Source organism: Poromitra crassiceps (assembly GCF_964638095.1).
Source record: "Poromitra crassiceps genome assembly, chromosome: 1".
NCBI classification, from domain to species: Eukaryota; Metazoa; Chordata; class Actinopteri; order Beryciformes; family Melamphaidae; genus Poromitra; species Poromitra crassiceps.
In genome coordinates, this window is record NC_139623.1 from 50,922,873 (window position 1) to 50,941,462 (window position 18,590).

Consider the following 18,590-nt stretch of genomic DNA (forward strand, 5'->3'; position numbering starts at 1 on the left):
CCTGCAGAGCCCCAGAGAAACACACACGGAGGGGAGGAGTTTGCAGGAGAGGGGGGGGGGGGGGGGGGGGTGCTGTTATATTGGACTAAACTATTACGGTAGTTTAGTCTCTCTCTCTCTCTCTCTCTTTCTTTCTCTCTCTCTCTCTCTCTCTTAGCTTATGCTTACTGTGGAATAAGTGTACGCACGCACGCACACACACACACACACACACACACACACACACACACACACACACACACACACACACACACACACACAATACAGTATACACACTTGCCCAAGGGCACCCAAAAATCCATTTATCTCAAAACTCTCTGAAAATCTCTGAAACCATGCTGTATTCAACTGCTAATGCCTACATAACAGAACATGATAAAAACTAACTATTTTAGACAGAGAAAGCACACATTCTATTACCGTAAATTCCGGACTATAAGGCGCACCGGTCTATAAGCCGCACCTTCAAAGGTGACTATTTTTTTCTTCTATAAGCCGCACCGGTCTATAAGCCGCGGGTGTTTTGATGTTTAATTACCATATGTAAGGCTTCGTGCACAGAGGGGATTGTCGGAAAAGAGATGGCTGTTTGGGGAAGCTCCCATTTATTAACATTTCAACAAAACAAGTTGCATATTTGCATAACGTATTCAAGTGTTACCATTTAGTGCAATAGTAGCTACAGAACATGTACTGTGCTGTGTAAATTTAGGGGTCCTTGGCATGAAAAAGGTTGAAAACCACTGATCTACATTATAGCCTACAGTAGTACCATAACAAAAAACAAAGCTTACAGCGCTTGACGAGGCAATATCAATGGCTAAATTAAATGTGTTTTTTTTAAAGTGCAAAATAAAGTGCCTGTAACACGACAGTAAGCGCGTAAGCCTAAAGTTGCAGTAACACGGCTGCTTAAAATATACGGTAATCAGCCTACCAGAAAAGTCATTAATCCTCGTCTTCATCTTTTAGGCTAAGGTGCAGTACACGGCTGTAACCAGAAAAGTCAAGTCATTAATCCTCATCTTCGTCTTCTTCCTGCGTACTAAAACCACCAAAGTCCTCATCTTCAGTGTCGGAAACGAACAGGCTCAGGGTGGCTTCGTCAGCCACTCTCCTCTCTCCTTCGTTGTCGCTCTCAAAACCAACGAACTCCTCTTCGTCACTGTCGGAATCGAACAGCCTCTGAAGGCCCTCAGCTGGCGGCGTCCTCCTCTTCATCACGCAGCAGTCCAGCCTTTCGGAACCCGTTGTTGATCGTGGATGTTTTGACACTCCTCCACGCTGTCAGGATCCACTGGCAAACTTGAGCCTTCAGTCGGATCTGAACGGCACCTCGGCCGTCTGCTCTCTGTGTCAACACCCTGATGCCAAGGTTACGTGCTGCTACTCGATTTCCTTCTTTCCTTCTTCTTCTCGCCGCCATCGTCGTAACACAGCCAGTTCTCCATCTTTTGAAGCATGATGTTAGATTACAACGAGCTAGTTGTGTGGCTTAGCCTTCCAAAATGTTGCTGTTAGTTTTTTAGAATGTAATACATAGAATTGGGAATGTTACATTCAATTTCAATGAATTCTCAATCGCTGCCTTTTTCCCCCCGGAGCGAGGGAGGAGGGAGGGTGTTTTACCGTAGTGGCTGAGAGAGCGTAGTGGCACAGTGCTCCAATCAGGTCGCGAGACACATTTTTTGCAACATCATCCAATCAGGGTCTCGCTCTCGTAATGTCTGTCTTGCTCTCGTTCTGCCTCATACCAACATCCATAGATTTTGGAGGTTCCCGAGTGGCCGTTTGCTGAAAAAAATCCATAGATAAGACGCACCGTTATTTAAGCCGCAGGGGCCAAAAAAGGCCAAAAAACGGGAAAAAAGCCGCGGCTTATAGTCCGGAATTTACGGTAGTTCTTTTGAGATATTTTGTGTTCACAAAGTCCTAGCAGAAAGGCTAGGACTAGGCTCTTGAAAGATGAGCCAGAATCCTCAAAAAAACCATTGGCAGAAGCTACCTACTGATTGGAAAAAACTGTTGGCAGTGAATGTGTTAAATTCATGAAAATAATGCTGGTGTAACGTCAGACAGATGGCATCAGACGCGCTGGCGTTCTCCTATGTCACGTAGTTGCACACAAAGATCATTTATATGGAAGACAAACACTCCAACTTACTTCCTTGACAGCTAAATCCACATTTTCTTCTCGCCAATTCTCAATGGCTTCCTTGTTTTGCTCGGGAGTACAAAAATACTTTAATTGGTGATTTTTTACATTTGTTGTCTGCTCAGCCCACCACACAACAGCTTTTACACACATTTTCAAGGAAAATGACGCTGGTGAATGGGAGTGAACGGAACGATTTCCCCCGTGATGGGCGTGGCCTATTTCATGCAGTGTCTCTATAGATGTTTGGAAAAATCCTTATATAAAGAGTTTTAAACCTGGAACCAAGCCAACCAGCCACCTACTGAATCGCGAGTAACATTTCACTTGGAGCAAAAATAAAAAGCTTGAATAAAATATATATTTTCGCTCCAAGTTAAAGGTTTTATGGTCACTCACGATGCAGTTCATGGCTGGTTGGCTTGGTTCCAGGCTTAAAACTCTTTATATAAGGATTTTTTGAAACATCTATGGAGAAAATTAATGGGGAATCTGATAGAACGGGAGCTGAGAACAAGTGGCCAGTCACTGTTGAGCTCTATGTGTTATTGTGCATGCCATTCTCGTGTCAGTTTATTTAATTGTGTTCATTCTAAAATTGTATTTGTCTTAAAATGTGAAAATTAATTCCACTTATTTCCAGAATGTTTGGAAAGTGGAATATCTTGAAATGAAACAAATCACACCCAAGATACTGTATCTCAGTGGTTCTCAAACGTTTTGCATTCAGTACCCTCTTTCCCTGATTTCTGAATCCATGTACCCCCTTTACCCGACTACAACATTTTGCTTAGAAAACGGCAATGAATGAATGATAACCCACCTTTTGAAGAAACATACATTACAAAATAAGAAAGGGAGTGAAAGTGCCTCCCGAGGAGATTTATTTTAACATTTTATTCATTTTCATGATTTATTCTTATATTTTTCCATTTTCTCCTTTCTCTCAAGTACCCCCTGTAGTTTACCACCAGGTACCCCTAGGGATATGCATACCCCAGTTTGGGAACCACTGCTGTATCTTTATTAAAGAAAAATGTCTTAAGACAAGTCAAATTTGGAGACACATCATATTAATGCACACCATTACTTTCCATTACGCGTTTCCAAGAAATCAATGAATTGTTAAACTTCACCATTATTTTAATTTACAAGAATGTAATTTGAGAATGTAGAAGAATGATGTTTGAAGAATGATGATTGAAGAATGATGTTTTTTTTATCATAGTTCTCTCTACCTACAATACAGATAGTCAAGGAATTCTGGACAGAATCATATGTCTAACAATAAAAAATATTCACAGATTTGTGTCCAACAGACAGAATCTCACCATATGGGGCTCTGTGGCCCTAATGTGGACTAAATTAGGGGTCATTGATATGAAAAAGGTCACATGACTGTGATAACTGGTGCTAACATAGCTGCCTTACACTCAGGTGCCCGGGTGGCGTCTTTAAAATCAACGAGCAAGCAACAGACGGTGTCCACCTCCACACCTGCAACCCTAGAGGTTTCCACCGCTGTACCCACACCCTCTGTCCAAACCCTACCCACCCCCACTCCCAGCACGCCCACCCCCATCACCCCTGCCCCCAGCACCGCTGCCCCCTCCACTCCTGCACCATGCCCACCCGACCCTAGTCCTGAAGAGAACGCGTCGGACAACATCACTACTCCACAAGAAGAGGACACAGAGGAGGAGGAGGTCACAAAGGACACAGTGGACTCAGAGGTAGGCTTGGGTGATATCCAAATTCAAATATCGCGATATAGGCCAGCCAAAAAATCATGATATAATATCCTATAGGGAGCTAAAGTGAACGTCACTTCCTGGCTCTCTCAGCGTACCAGCGTCTGAAAAATTATGAATGGTGGTGAACGGAGAAGAGATGTGGCTCTTTTTTTATCCTGTTTGAATTGTGCCACGGGGTACACATATCATGTTTGTCAATGTAAACGATAACTTTGCAAGCCAAGAAAGTCAGTTTGAACTTCCTTTCAAGTGTGGCTAATATGATGACATGATCTCTGTTGTACAGATGGAGAGACTCAGGTTTTTGGCGTACTTTGACGAGGTTAAGAATGACAGGTGACTGAGGTTGGGGGTGGCAGATGGCTCACCTGGCTGCCATCTCGTACCTTGCGTGGGACCCCATGCACATTATTTCTTGCAAACACATAAGCACCTGATGCGACTGGCAGCACCATGTTGTAATGTTGAATCTTGATGATGTATGTATTTTTTTTCTTTTCTTTTCCTTTTCCTGTGTCTGAGCCTGTTTGTCTTGTTCATATTTTGTTCTATAATTTTTTTTTAATGATATATATATATATATCTACGCACAACCAGTCGCATAAGTGACATCTCTCCCGCCAGTCATGTTTTTGATGTTGTGACGTACTGTATAATGTGCGAGACGAGAGATGTAGTCAATTGACAAAACTAAACGTTACGTTTCAGTTTCAGGACAAACTGACTTTCTTGACATGCATAGTTAACTTTTAAATTGACAAAACTTACATGTGTACCCCGTGGCACAATTCAAACAGGATCAAAAAGACTCACGTCTCTCTCCGTTCACCACCATTCATATTTTTTCAGACCCTGGTACGCTGAAAGAGGCAGGAATTTACGTTCACTTTGGCTCCCTATACGATATTATCCCAGGAGGGAGGTGGTGTGGTGGGGGAGGGGGGGTGACGATGACACACTACATGTATAGATATATATAGATATATATATAGATATATATAGATATATATATATATAGATATATATATATATATATATATATATACATATATATATATATGTTACAATATTGTATTTTATGTTTCAGGTACTGTACATACATTACATATTATGATGTAGTATGAATAGTATGAGAGGTTGCTATACTGTTCACTTCCTTTCTTTATCTCTCCCTATGCAACAACGAATACAACACTCTTAACCAATAATGTACAGTAAGCAGTGAAATCAGGGTTGGCAGCAGGGCACATTGCGAAAAAAATGTTTTTGCTGCAGGACAGTAACTGTAACATTTTGAAACAATATCATATTGTTTTGCTGTAGGACACAGGACTCTTGTCTCTGCAGGGTGAGCCGTACAGCCTAGATAACAGCTTCTCTTGTCTCTGCAGGGTGAGCCGTACAGCCTGGATAACAGCTTCTCTTGTCTCTGCAGGGTGAGCCGTACAACCTGGATAACAGCTTCTCTTGTCTCTGCAGGGTGAGCCGTACAGCCTGGATAACAGCTTCTCTTGTCTCTGCAGGGTGAGCCGTACAGGCTGGATAACAGCTTCTCTTGTCTCTGCAGGGTGAGCCGTACAGCCTGGATAACAGCTTCTCTTGTCTCTGCAGGGTGAGCCGTACAGGCTGGATAACAGCTTCTCTTGTCTCTGCAGGGTGACCCGTACAGCCTGGATAACAGCTTCTCTTGTCTCTGCAGGGTGAGCCGTACAGGCTGGATAACAGCTTCTCTTGTCTCTGCAGGGTGACCCGTACAGCCTGGATAACAGCTTCTCTTGTCTCTGCAGGGTGAGCCGTACAGGCTGGATAACAGCTTCTCTTGTCTCTGCAGGGTGAGCCGTACAGCCTGCATAACAGCTTCTCTTGTCTCTGCAGGGTGAGCCGTACAGCCTAGATAACAGCTTCTCTTCTCTGAGGGAGGACTTGTCACTGTGCGACGATGACCCACTCTTATCCACCAGGAAGATCATAGGGGACAGAGGAGGCCCCGCCTCCATGAAGGAGAACATATGTCAGGTGAGTCGGACTTGGCTTGTCCGAGGGCTGGATCTTCATCAGTGCAATATTTTTCGTAAGTTCAGAAGCTTCTTGAGAACTTCCCAACTTTCTTCTATAATGCCGGGATCAGACTACACTAAAGCCCCTTTTAGATTGGCCAAAAAGCCACTAATATCCACAAATTACTGTGTTTTTCTTCGGTCTAAGGTCGCTTTCACATATAAGCTGTTTAGTCCGCTTTAACCGCGCCAGAGTTCGTTTCCTTCCTTCGTTTGGGGTGGTGTGAAAGCGCAAACGAACTCTGGGGCGGAACAAACAAATGAACTCTGGTCCGCTTGAAAACGTGGGTCTCGGTTCGCTTCCAAGTGAACCCTGGCGCTGTTCGTTTGTTGTGTGAAAGCAAAATGGACTAAACACAAGAGTGCCAGTGCATCTCATCACTCATGCAGTGCATCATGAGTAGAAGACGGTAGAAGGGAGCAAAACAAACACTGCGGCGTGCACACGTGTACAGTACCTGCGCGTTGTGACGTACGTCGTCATAACAACATCACATTTCTCAACAGCAGGCCGGCTTGCCTATCTCCTTCGGTACGTAGGCTACTCTCATCTGCAGAATGAAATGTTCAACAGCTTGCTGCCTCATCTGCTGCTCATATTGGGCACATTCTTGTTAAATAATTATTTGATAGTAACACCAAAGTAAAACCAGAAATCCCAATATCGCAGGTGGTGTTGCTCAATGGTTTGTGTTTGCGGATTCACTTGTGTTGTTCAGTCAGCCCTCAGCCAGGCTAGAAGCCCGGCTGAAGAGAGGAGAGATTTCCCTTCCCTATTCTGTCCAATAGACGAGTGACTGTTTCGACCACGTGACATTGTTCAGAAAGTTTGGTGCGTTTGTGACAAATTGCTGTGTGAAAGAGAACCAGACCAAATGAAAATCGCAACAATGTTGCAACTTCACCCCCCCGAATCGCACCGAGTCCACCAGCTTATGTGTGAAAGCGACCTAAAAGTTATCAAGCCGTTCCCTTTAGCCGATAGAGGGACCCTCATTCCTGCGGGGATCTATACTGGAAAAAGTTTGATTATTGAATGACTATAAAGTGTTCCATCCTCCTTAATATATAAACGCATGCTTCAATTACCACTAACTCTCTGTAGATGCTAATCATTTCATTGTAACTGCCTGTGGCAATTAGCGCCAACATTTGTGAATTGGACACGTTTCTGCAGTGAGGTTCATATGCATACATATGCATATGTATGCAGATTACCTAATTTAAATATGTGTAAATAGCACAGGAGCACAATTTTCTTTTTGTCTTATTTGCACAGGTTGAGCGTGCGCGCAAAAGCAAAAGCCACACAATGCGCCAGAGTGCATTACACTGTAATGAGTGCATACATTTTTAGCATGTAGGCATAGAACAGAAGAAAGGCCAGCACTCTCAACGTCTTTTTCCTACTTTTAATCAACCTGGGTCAGAGTAGAACAATGTATGCGTTTCAGCAATACATTGTTTTCTCTGGCCTTGCACCTAAGTTCAGTTTTGGATCGAGTTGTGCTCGCATTTGGCGAGGTGCAATGCTAGCCATAGAGCTACTGTACACAGGACCACATTTGACAGCTCTAAAACCTTTGTTATCACATGACGTCTTTTCACAGTGGCTTGTGATTGTGTCGTAGGTGTGTGAGAAGACGGGGGAGCTGCTGCTGTGTGAGGGCCACTGCTGCGGGGCCTTCCACCTCGCATGCATCTCTCTGGCCGAGGCTCCTAAAGGGAAGTTCATCTGCCCCGAGTGCAAATCAGGTCTGTCTGTTACACAACCTAAACCTGGAAAAAAAGCTCTGTCTACAGTGGCTCATGGTGGGTCCAGTACTAATGTAGGACAAATGCAGGGTCGGGGTACGTCTGCAAAGTCTACCACTGTATGCAACTAGAGCAGGGATACTCAACTTGCTTTGCCCCGGGGCCACTTTCGTGAAATGATAGGAGGCCAGGGGCCAGGTAATAAACAAACAATATACATTTTTATGTTTTTGTGGTGTCCAATGTGCTGAAAATGTTCAAAAGTACTAATACACTCACAGAAATCATTTCACCAAGTTTTATATTGAAAACTCAGACCTAAAAAGGATTGATCCACTCACTGAAATCATTTCTCCAAGGCTGCGTGTTTGCATCTGGAAGACGGGTGCCAGTATTTACCATGCACTGTAATCATGGTAACACGGTAATCACGGTACCACGGTTTTAATGATAATGAAAATTTGAAACGGTACGGTTATCGTAAGGAATTTGATCACGGTTATCATTAAAACCGGTTATTGTTACATCCCTAGTGTCCGCCAGAGTTTAGTCTGACAATGTTGTGCACACCGGATAGTTAGTTAGGTTAAGTTAGTTAGGTTAAGTACATACATGTGCCTGGGTAGCGAGCAGACGGCGGTATTTGACAATTTCGCTGGAGCTCAGTCAAACTTTATTTCACGTTAGTTTTTATTGTGAATTAGATTCTAATTCAGTGCATACATTTTTAGCATGTAGGCATAGAACAGAAGAAATTATTAGAAAATGGTCGCGGGGCCACTCTGCACTCTGTCGCGGGCCACATCTGGGCCCCGGCAAGTTGAGTATCACTGAACTAGAGGATTAATACATGAAGGGGGACTTAATGGCAACCACAACATACAGTAGTCAGTGTTTCCCCTAGAATGGAGTTGTAGCAGCGGTGGTGAAGCACAGTTTTCTTTATAGGGCTGGCGCACGTGATGTAAGGGTGAGGAGCGCTTGCATTCTGGTTCATTCCAACAATCTAGGCTAGTAGCAGACACACCAAACTCCATTCATCTGGCAACTAAATGTGGCCCTGTCTAAAAATAAAGTAAAATCTCCAGTTTGGAAGCAGTTCGCTCTGCTGCTGTATTACTGCCCTCCACTGTGTATTTTGCAGGTAGAGCACTGTGGGAATCACCGGCGAGACATTGTAATATATTTGGAATGTCATGTCAAGTCAAGTTTATTTGTATAGCCCTAATTCACAAGCATGTCTCAGAGGACTTCACAGAAAAGATGTCTAGCTAAATCTAGCTGACACAACAGTAGCAATTACAGTAGTAATAATAACAAGATTGAACAATCATATGATAGAGGCAGAGAGAAAGGGAGAAAGGGGGGGGAGGAGAGGGAACATGGGAATGTGGGGGAGGGGAGAGCAGATAAAGGGAGGAGGTGGGGGGAGCAAGGGAGGGAGAGCGGAGCGAATGTGTGCTTCTTATAGGAGTATGTGTATGCCGAATTATAGACATGCTTAGAAGTATTCATAAAATGTTCATGTTTCCATAAAAAGTCTCAACTTGAAAGTTTAAACCGTAAGTCGCAGACTTCAAAAGCCTCGACGTGAGACTCAGGGGCCCTTTACACAAGGACAGTTTCTGAAAGAAACGACACAATAGCGTTTCCTTCACACCTTTTCCTTCACACCTTCTCCCTGTTTATATGAGCGCTGTTGAATTTTTAAAACGCCGTAATGTACATGCCAGGTCGCTAGGTGGCAGTGTGATCACCTTATTCTTTGCCCATACAAGGACGCTTACTGCATGACGTAATTTCGCTTTAAACGCGGAAGTAGAGTACACTTTCCGCAGTCATTTAGACTGGCCAAAAAGCTTTTTTCAAGCTAAAAAAACCCCCCAAACTGTTAAAGTTTTAATATTTGTCGGGTGAGAATGTAACATATATGTGACCAGTTTATCAGAATAACGCCTATCGGAAATCTTTAACGAGCAGCGAGGACCGGGAGCGCTGACTGTGATCTGTCACCCTACTGCTACTGGCAGTGAGAAAACACTGTCGACGTTAAATGCCGACCGGGTACAGCCATCGGCTCCTCGCAGCAGTAACGTTATGAACATGTAACTGAAGTTGGCCGCAGTGGAGCTTAATTCTGAATGTTGCCAAACTTAATTCATACTGATGTTTTATTTGGTTGCCAACTTGCGCACGGCATCGCGTGTGTCGCCTGTGCAGGCACGTCAGAGTTTCTGAAATGTGCCGTTCCAAAGTGATTACATGGAGCGCTCAGCGGGGAGCGTCACCAACAATTTCACTCTGGAGGGTGGTTTTAAAATGTATCGTTTCCTAAGCGCGAATTCGCCGTCGCCGTCTAAAAGGGAGGCACTAACGATAAAATAATTCCCCGTTTCCATAGGAAACCGTCCTCGTGTAAAGTGCCCCTCATTCATTCTTCATTCTAAGTCTTGAAAGAGCTCCCCGATAGGGGGTTGCAGGCTCTGCTAAACTGGCCGTACTCTACATACACGTTAGCAATCACAACACAACAGTAGCTACCTCCCGCACAATGTTATCTGAAGTTTTGCATAATCAGTAATTCAGTATTCCCAAATGTTGCGTAGTTCCCAATTCCGAGCCCTTATTCAAATGCCAGGTGGACAGCGAGCTCTAACTAGGTCACATAACAGACATGAGTGACATTACTGAAGATGGATCAAAGACTATTTTATTTTTTGATGTATCTTGCACAATCTATGGCTGGCGAGGTTGTAATATATCATCATGTCATGGTGTCTTTGGCTCATTTATAAATTAAATTATTTCCATTTAATTATTATACTATTTTATTTTACATTGAAGTAAACGGCGAGTGGCACTAGTCAATAAAATCAATAAAATTGTATTAGGCAATACGGATGTAATGGTATGAAGTTTCACAGTATGGTACAGTATCTACCAAAATATCACGGCATTTCACAATATTATTTTCACCCATTTTAATTAAACATGCATATGGCCCACCCAAAAAAACAACCTTTTCAAAATAACAGTCCAGTGGTTAGTTTTACAATGTGGAGGTAAATAACAGAATTTAGTGATATATTTTTTGAGGGGGACATTTTAACCACCATGCATTCTACACCTATGTGTTGTGCATTTACCACTACCGTAAATTCCGGACTATAAGCTGCGGCTTTTTCCCCGTTTTTTGGCCTTTTTTGGCCCCTGCGGCTTATATAACGGTGCGGCTTATCTATGGATTTAAAAAAAAAAAAAAAAAAAAATCTCTTTTTTAGCACTCTTTCTAACTATAAATCCACTTCTGTTTTAATTTCCTCTCTTGCCCTCTTTTCACCACACCACGGACACTGTGTGCACTGTAAAAAAAAAACACAGGTGGTGTTGTGTTATGTTGTTTTGTTGAAATGTTAATAAATGGGAGCTTCCTCAAACAGCCATCTCTTTCCCGACAATCCCCTCTGTGCATGAACCCTTACATATGGTAATTAAATTAAAACACAATTAAAAAAAAAAAAAAAAAAAACATTAAAACACCCGCGGCTTATAGTCCGGTGCGGCTTATATATGTCAAAAATAGTCAATTTGGCAGGTGCGGCTTATACCCCGGTGCGCCTTATAGTCCGGAATTTACGGTATATGCTTTACTCACAGGTGTGTGAATTGACTTGATATGAAGCGTCTGTAATATAAGGTTAGTTTCTAAAGAAAAAATCTATAGCAGCGGTGGCCATATTTCAGCAGTGGCTGTGCACCGCTGCTGAATGCATAATAGACCCTTCTCACGGGGGCCATTTTGTGTCGAGAAGCCAGGGTAAACACAGCTACAAGCAAAACACTAATGAGGGTTTCCAAATTCCAATCATGGAAGTTGGAAACCCTCATTAGTGTTTTGCTTGCACCTGTGTTTACCCTGGCTTCTCGACACAAAATGGCCCCCGTGAGAAGGGTCTATAGGGGACACACTGGTAGTAATGCAGGACAGATGTAGGGGGAGTGGCTGTTAATAATAATAATAATGATGATAATAATCAACTTTATCTATATAGCACTTTTCAAAACACTGTTACAACGTGCTTAATGGGATTGTTGTGTGGGGATTTTGGTTAGATGTCTGAAATAAGCTCTGTGGTTAACACAAGTTTATGAAACTGACATCTTTGTGTTCAGCAAGATCATCTTCACAAAGGAACACCATTTTATGATTTTTGAAGCCATTTTTGGCGATCGCATTTACTCTTCAAAAATCATAGAAGGTGTTCATTTGTGAAGATTATCCTGCTGAACACAAAGGTCTCAGTTTCTTTTGTTAACTAACCTTTTTTCAGGCATCTAACCAAAATCCCCACACAGAAATCCCATTGACTTCCAAATGAGGGAACCCAGCGTGATACTAATGTCTTGGTTGGCCTACTCTACATTGGTACATTGAAGAACAACTTCAGGCAGAAGAACAACTTCAGGCAGTTATTTAGTCATTTAATTTATCTGAAAATGGTTAGCATTCCTCCTCCAGCCGCAAATTAATTACTTTGAAAAAGGGTAGGCTTCTATTTATAATGATAGACTTCTGTGCCAGATATTAATTGTATTATTATTTTTCTCCCAGGCACCCACACCTGCTTTGTGTGTAAGAAGCGCGGTGAGGAGGTGCGGCGCTGTATGATTCCTGTGTGTGGGAAGTTTTACCACGGGGAGTGTATCGCCGGCTACGCCCCCACCGCGCCGCTCCACCGCGGCTTCCGCTGCTCACTGCACGTCTGTCTCACCTGCTTCATTGCAAACCCCACCACGGCCAGCGCCCCCTCTGTCGCTAAAGGTAATCTAGATGATGCTATGCTTCACACCGTAACTGCTTCTGCATCATTACACATACCATGTGAAACACTTTTACGTCAAAGATCATTCATTTTGAGTTTTTATTACTGTAAAGTAACAAACAAAACAAACAAACGTCAGCTCAGCTAACCTGAACAAACTATTTTTTGTTTTGTTTGCTATAGCCATCAGTCTAATTTAGCAGAGCAACCAATGTTAACATGCTAATGCTAGCTTCTACTAGGTACATAGAGTACCACAGGAATGAGTCCGGAACACCTGGATGTTAGCACTTTGGTCTCTTTTTGTATGAATGAACTGTTAAATGCATGAAATAAGGTCTGTGGTAAAAAAAAAGTGTATGAAACAGCAAAGTTTGTGTTCAGCAAGATAATCTTTACAAATGAGGACCACTTGTATGATTTTCGAAGCGTAAAAAGGTTTTTATGCCTCCGCCGGCGGTAGCCAGGCCGGAGGGTTTATGGATCTGGGTTGTCCGTCCGTACGTACGTCCGTCTGTCCGATGTTCGTTAACGGGATATCTGAGGAACGCCTTGACGGAATTTCATCAAATTTGCCTCAAACATCGACTTAGACTCAAGGATGATCTGATTAGATTTTGGTGGTCAAAGGTCAAGGTCACTGTGACCTCTCGAACGCCATTTTCAAGCTTGTTAACGTGATATCTCAGGAATGTCTTGACGGAATTTCATCAAATTTCCCTCAAACATCAACTTGTACTCAAGCATGAACTGATTAGATTTTGGTGGTCAAAGGTCAAGGTCACTGTGACCTCTCGAATGCCATTTTCAAGCTTGTTAACGCGATATCTCAGGAATGCCTTGACGGAGTTTCATCAAATTTGCCTCAAACCTCGACTTGGACTCAAGGATGAACTGATTCGATTTTCGTAGTCAAAGGTCAAGGTCACTGTGACCTCACGAATGCCATTCCCAAGTTCGTTAAAGCGATATCTCAAGAACGGCTTGATGGAATTTCTTCCAATTTGGCTCAAACGTCGACTTGGGCGCAAGGATGAACGGATTACATTTTGGTGATTAAAGGTCAAGGTCACTGTGACCTCTCCAACACCATTTTCAAGCTTGTTAACGCCATATCTCAGGAATGCCTTGACGGAATTTCATCAAATTTGCCTCAAACATTAACTTGCATTCAAGGATAAACTGATTAGACTTTGATGGTTAAAGGTCAAAGTTCAAGGTCACTGTGACCTCACACACCCAATTTCCAAGCTCTGTAACGCAACATCTCAGGAGCGTCTTGATGGAATTTCTTCCAATTTGCCTCACATAGTTTTATATGTGATTTTCAGAAAATGCCTCAAAAGTCATCAAACTGGTCCTCATTTGTGAAGATTATCTTGCTGAACACAAACTTCGCTGTTTCATAAACTTGTGTTAACCACAGACCTTATTTCATGCATTTAACCGAAATTCCCATACAAAAATCCCATTGACTTTTTTCATGTAAGAACCAGTGCAGGGACTTCTGGGTAAGCCTACAAAAATGTCGATACGAAAGATATCGATGATAGATCGGCGACACGTCATTTTATAGGTGGCTCATGGTCTCGCCCCCTTTTAGGGGGAAAACACAATGTGAAGTCTGAGCCCAAGCCAACACGCAGACACAGTTTGCGAAGGTTTAAGACACAGCAGTGTCGTTTTATTCAGAGTCAAATAAGGGGTTTTCCAAAGTCAATAAATCAAATCATCATCCCAAGCTGGGGCTTTCAACAAACAGAATTCATTCAGGAGCTTCAGACGCTCTCCTTTATTGCCTAGGATAGAGAGAGAAAGGCCAAGGTAAGTATTATGCATTAAACATATAGCAACCATGCGATAGGAGAGAGAATAGTGGAGTATTAGCTTACCGCCCGATGGGAGAGGTCCTTCACACTGGAGAGCCAGCTACACAGTGGGAGAGAGCTCTAAATACAAAACATTTTGATTGGGCATTCAGTGCAGCTGCCATCAGCTCATCAGGCAGCGCACAGGTGACAACACATCAAATTGGATGAGCACAGAATTTGGGACATACCTCCAATCGATGACCAGGCCAAGGCGGGGCTGGGCTCTCACCCCACTGTGTATGCTGGCCCTATGTGAACTCTCACCTGATCGGGGGTATAGAGGTGAGACTCCACATATCCTCCCCCTAAGCTCCTTGCTCGGGCTGGGAGCTTTTGTTTCCTCCTCATAGAGGCGGGACATGGCATCTGCGTGCCGTATTTCCTTCCCTGGGCGGTGCTCAACCTTAAACTTATAGTTCTGTAATTCAATGTTCCTGCCTATAGCTCTTGCATCTTTTCCCACCACGCCCACCCCACCCTCCTTTCCTCGGAAACATCCTATTGGAGCTGCAATTAGCCAGCATAGCCTCTAGTGTTCTGTGGACGAGCTACTCCCTCCACTACCCGCTGCAACCCCCGTCCCCCGCAAACCCACCCCCCCCCCTCGTTTTTCTTGTTCTTTGTGTCTGTTAACTCCTTACATTTAACAACAAATGTTTATGTATTGTATAATATTCAAGTGTGCCTTTATTTCTATTCAATCTAGTAATAATGTTAAAAATCTTAATTTGAGTATAGAAGGTGATACCCATTCGTGTGTTGTGTTTGTCCCTTTTATGTTGTTTGTTCAGAGGACCACAATGGAAACAAGCCTATGCTTTATGCTACGGCTTTATTGTGTTTTTATCCTCGGTGATTGTCTGTATCTGTATTTCTGTTCCCTGTTTCTTTGTTGACATTCACCAAATAAAGTCAATCAATCAATCAATGAACCAACGAGTGACCCTGTCATTGCGGTCCTTGTTGGTGGCCATCCACTTGAGGGGCGCATGGTCGGTCACCAGAGTAAACTGCCTGCCCCACAGGTAGTAACGGAGGTGACGGATGGCCCACTTCACGGCGAGGCATTCTTTTTCAACTGTTGAGTAGTTTTTCTCATGTTTAAGTAACTTCCTGCTGATGAACGTCACTGGGTGCTCATCTCCTATCATCTGGGCCAGGACGGCTCCAACCCCTGTGCCGGATGCATCAGTGTGTAGGATGAATGGTCGCACAAAGTCAGGGGCCACCAATACTGGCTCCTCACACAGAGCTTGCTTCAGGGTCTGGAAGGCGGCCTCCGTCTGGCTGGTCCAGTGGACATGGTGGGGCAATTTCTGGCGGGTCAGGTCATGAAGAGGGGCTGCGATGGTCGCAAAATTCTTAATGAATTTCTGATAATAAGATATCAGACCCACAAAGGATTTCACCTGCTTCTTTGTGACTGGGCGAGGCCAGTTATGGATCTTCTCTACCTTGCAGGCCTGGGGCTTCACGCACCCCCTCCCGATGGTGTATCCCAGATAGTCGGTTTCGGTCCACCCCAGCCGGCACTTCTTGGCATTCGCGGTGAGGCCCGCTCGTCGCAAGGCACCCAGGATGGCCTCAAGCTGCTCCAGGTGTTGTGGCCAGGTAGTGCTGTGAATTATGATGTCATCGAGGTAGGCTGCGGCATATGAGCGGTGGGGACGGAGGACCCGGTCCATCAGGCGTTGGAAGGTGGCTGGGGCACCATGGACTCCGAACGGAAGGACTCGATACTGGAATAGCCCATCCGGGGTGGTGAACGCCGTCTTGGCCTTCGCCCTCTCTGTTAAGGGCACTTGCCAGTACCCCTTGGTCAGGTCCAAGGTACTGACAAACCTGGCTGGGCCCAGGCGTTCGATCAGTTCGTCGACCCGGGGCATGGGATGGGGGTCAAAGGTTGAGACTTCGTTAAGTTTTCGAAAGTCGTTACAGAAGCGCAGCGTCCCATCTGGCTTCGGCACGATGATGATAGGGCTTGACCAGGGGCTGTAGGACTCTTCGATCACCCCGAGCTCGAGCATCTTTTTCACCTCTTCGCGAATTGCGTCTCTTCGGGCTTCAGGGATTCGATAGGGCCGTTGCCTCACCACCTTCCCTGGTTGCGTTTCGATGTCATGTTCTATGACTCTGGTGCATCCGGGTAGTTCCGAGAAGACGTCCCGGCTCCGTCCTAGGAGCTCTTTGATATCTTGTACTTGCGCTGGGGCAAGGTCCTCGCCTACTACCACGGGGGGCTTCTGGGGAGAGACATGTATCAGGAGGGCTGGGTATGGAACAGGGTCAGCAGAATACCACTTCTTCAGTACATTAATGTGATAAAGCTGGAGGCCTTTCCGCCGGCCAGGCTGCCTTACCCGGTAATTAACGTCGCCCACCTTCTCGACGACCTCATATGGCCCTTGCCACTTGGCCAAGAATTTGCACTCTGTCGTGGGGACAAGTACCAATACTTTTTCCCCCACCTGGAATTCCCGGAGCCGGGCGCCTTTGTTATATGTGCGGGCCTGGGCCGCCTGGGCCTTCTCCATATGCACCCGGACTAGTGGCCAGACCTTCTTCGCCCTCTCCTGTAGGCGGTCGACATGGTCAATGACACTGCGGTGGGGAGATGGTTGGCTCTCCCACGCTTCTTTGGCCAGGTCAAGGAGGCCCCTGGGGTTACGGCCATAGAGAAGCTCAAAGGGAGAGAAGCCAGTGGAGGCCTGAGGTACCTCATGAATAGCGAAGAGCACGTATGGTATCAGCTGGTCCCAGTCCTTCCCGTCCGCTTCGACTAGTTTCTTCAGCATTTTCTTAAGAGTCTGATTGAACCTCTCCACGAGGCCATCAGTCTGTGGGTGATAGACAGAAGTTCGGATTTGTTTCACTTTCAACCATTTGTACAATGCGGTCATGACACGGGACATAAAACAGGTTCCCTGGTCTGACAAAATCTCATCGGCTATGCCTACCCGGCTAAACAGCATTAATAGTTCATGTGCAATATTCTTAGCAGTGGCAGTGCGCAAAGGAATAGCCTCAGGGTAACGTGTAGCATAATCGAGGATTACCAGGATGTAACGATGTCTCCGGGCCGACTTGGGCAGGAGTCCGACAATGTCCATGGCTATCCGGGAGAATGGGGTACCAATGATGGGGAGTGGGATGAGCGGGTTGCGTAGGAACGGCAGGGGTGCCGTTTTCTGACACTCGGGACAGGAACGACAGAAATCCTCTACCGCACGCTTCACCCCCGGCCAGTAGAACCGGGCGACCACTCGGTCGTAGGTTTTCTGGACCGCCAAGTGGGCCCCTAACTGGTGGGTGTGAGCTAAGTAGAGGACTCGTGACACATATGACTTTGGTACTAACAGTTGTTCAATTAAATCCCCCCCATTAGATTTGGTCCCTCTATACAGTAGTCCACTCTTCACAAAAAAATGTGGGTAGGGAAGTGCACTCACACCTGGACACCGCTGGCCATCTACGGCGGCGACGTCACGCCGGGGGGTCTCGAGACTCGGGTCGGACCACTGGGCGGTGGCGAACTGGCCACAGGGGGCTGTCGTGGCAGTTTCTATGACAGGAAACTCTGCAAATGGATCCTCGTTAAGCGGGGAAGTCTCTCCTCCGCTGGCGTCTCCCTCTGAGGCAGAGCTCTCGGTGGGGGGTCCCTTCGTGGTGGGACAGAATGCGGGGCAAGCAGCCCTCGGCTTAGGCGCCGTCGGACGGCGACTTCGGCGTCTCCCTCGGCGCGTTGGATCGGGCCGTAATCCGCTGCCCCAGTAGCGCTCGAACAGCTTGCAGTCAGTTCCGATGAGGACGGGCACCGGTAGGTTGGGATCCACGCCGGCGGCTACCAGGGCGTCTCCTCGGGGGGTCTGGACCCGGATGTGGCTGATGGGGTAGTGACGCACGTCCCCATGGACACACGTTACCGGCACCGTAGCAGTACTTATGGTGGCAGCAAAGTCGGACCGGACCAACGACGACGCTGCCGGAGTCGACCAGGGCATGGGTGTCGGCCCCCCCGACTCTCACTGGCAGGGTGGCGTGGCGCCGACCCGCCTCCCCGGTATGCAGGCAGGGCCGGGAGGCCTCGGAGTTGGTGGCAGAGGGCATGGAGACATCTTGGCTGCGGTCCGGACAGGCCCATGAGATGTGGTCCTCCTGTCCGCAAACGTAGCACC

General features: G+C 45.6%; 1 protein-coding gene across 1 annotated transcript in view; it reads left to right on the forward strand.

The window, feature by feature from the left end:
* nsd1b (nuclear receptor binding SET domain protein 1b) overlaps positions 1 to 18,590 on the forward strand; it is a gene marked incomplete at both ends in the record, with an annotated part of 86,149 nt that overhangs the window by 30,860 nt on the left and 36,699 nt on the right. Inside the window, 4 exons of the mRNA XM_083647462.1 lie at positions 3,593 to 3,888; positions 5,785 to 5,925; positions 7,598 to 7,721; positions 12,334 to 12,543. Coding sequence (XP_083503588.1) covers positions 3,593 to 3,888; positions 5,785 to 5,925; positions 7,598 to 7,721; positions 12,334 to 12,543 — 771 coding nt within the window. The remainder of the gene's footprint in view (positions 1 to 3,592; positions 3,889 to 5,784; positions 5,926 to 7,597; positions 7,722 to 12,333; positions 12,544 to 18,590) is intronic.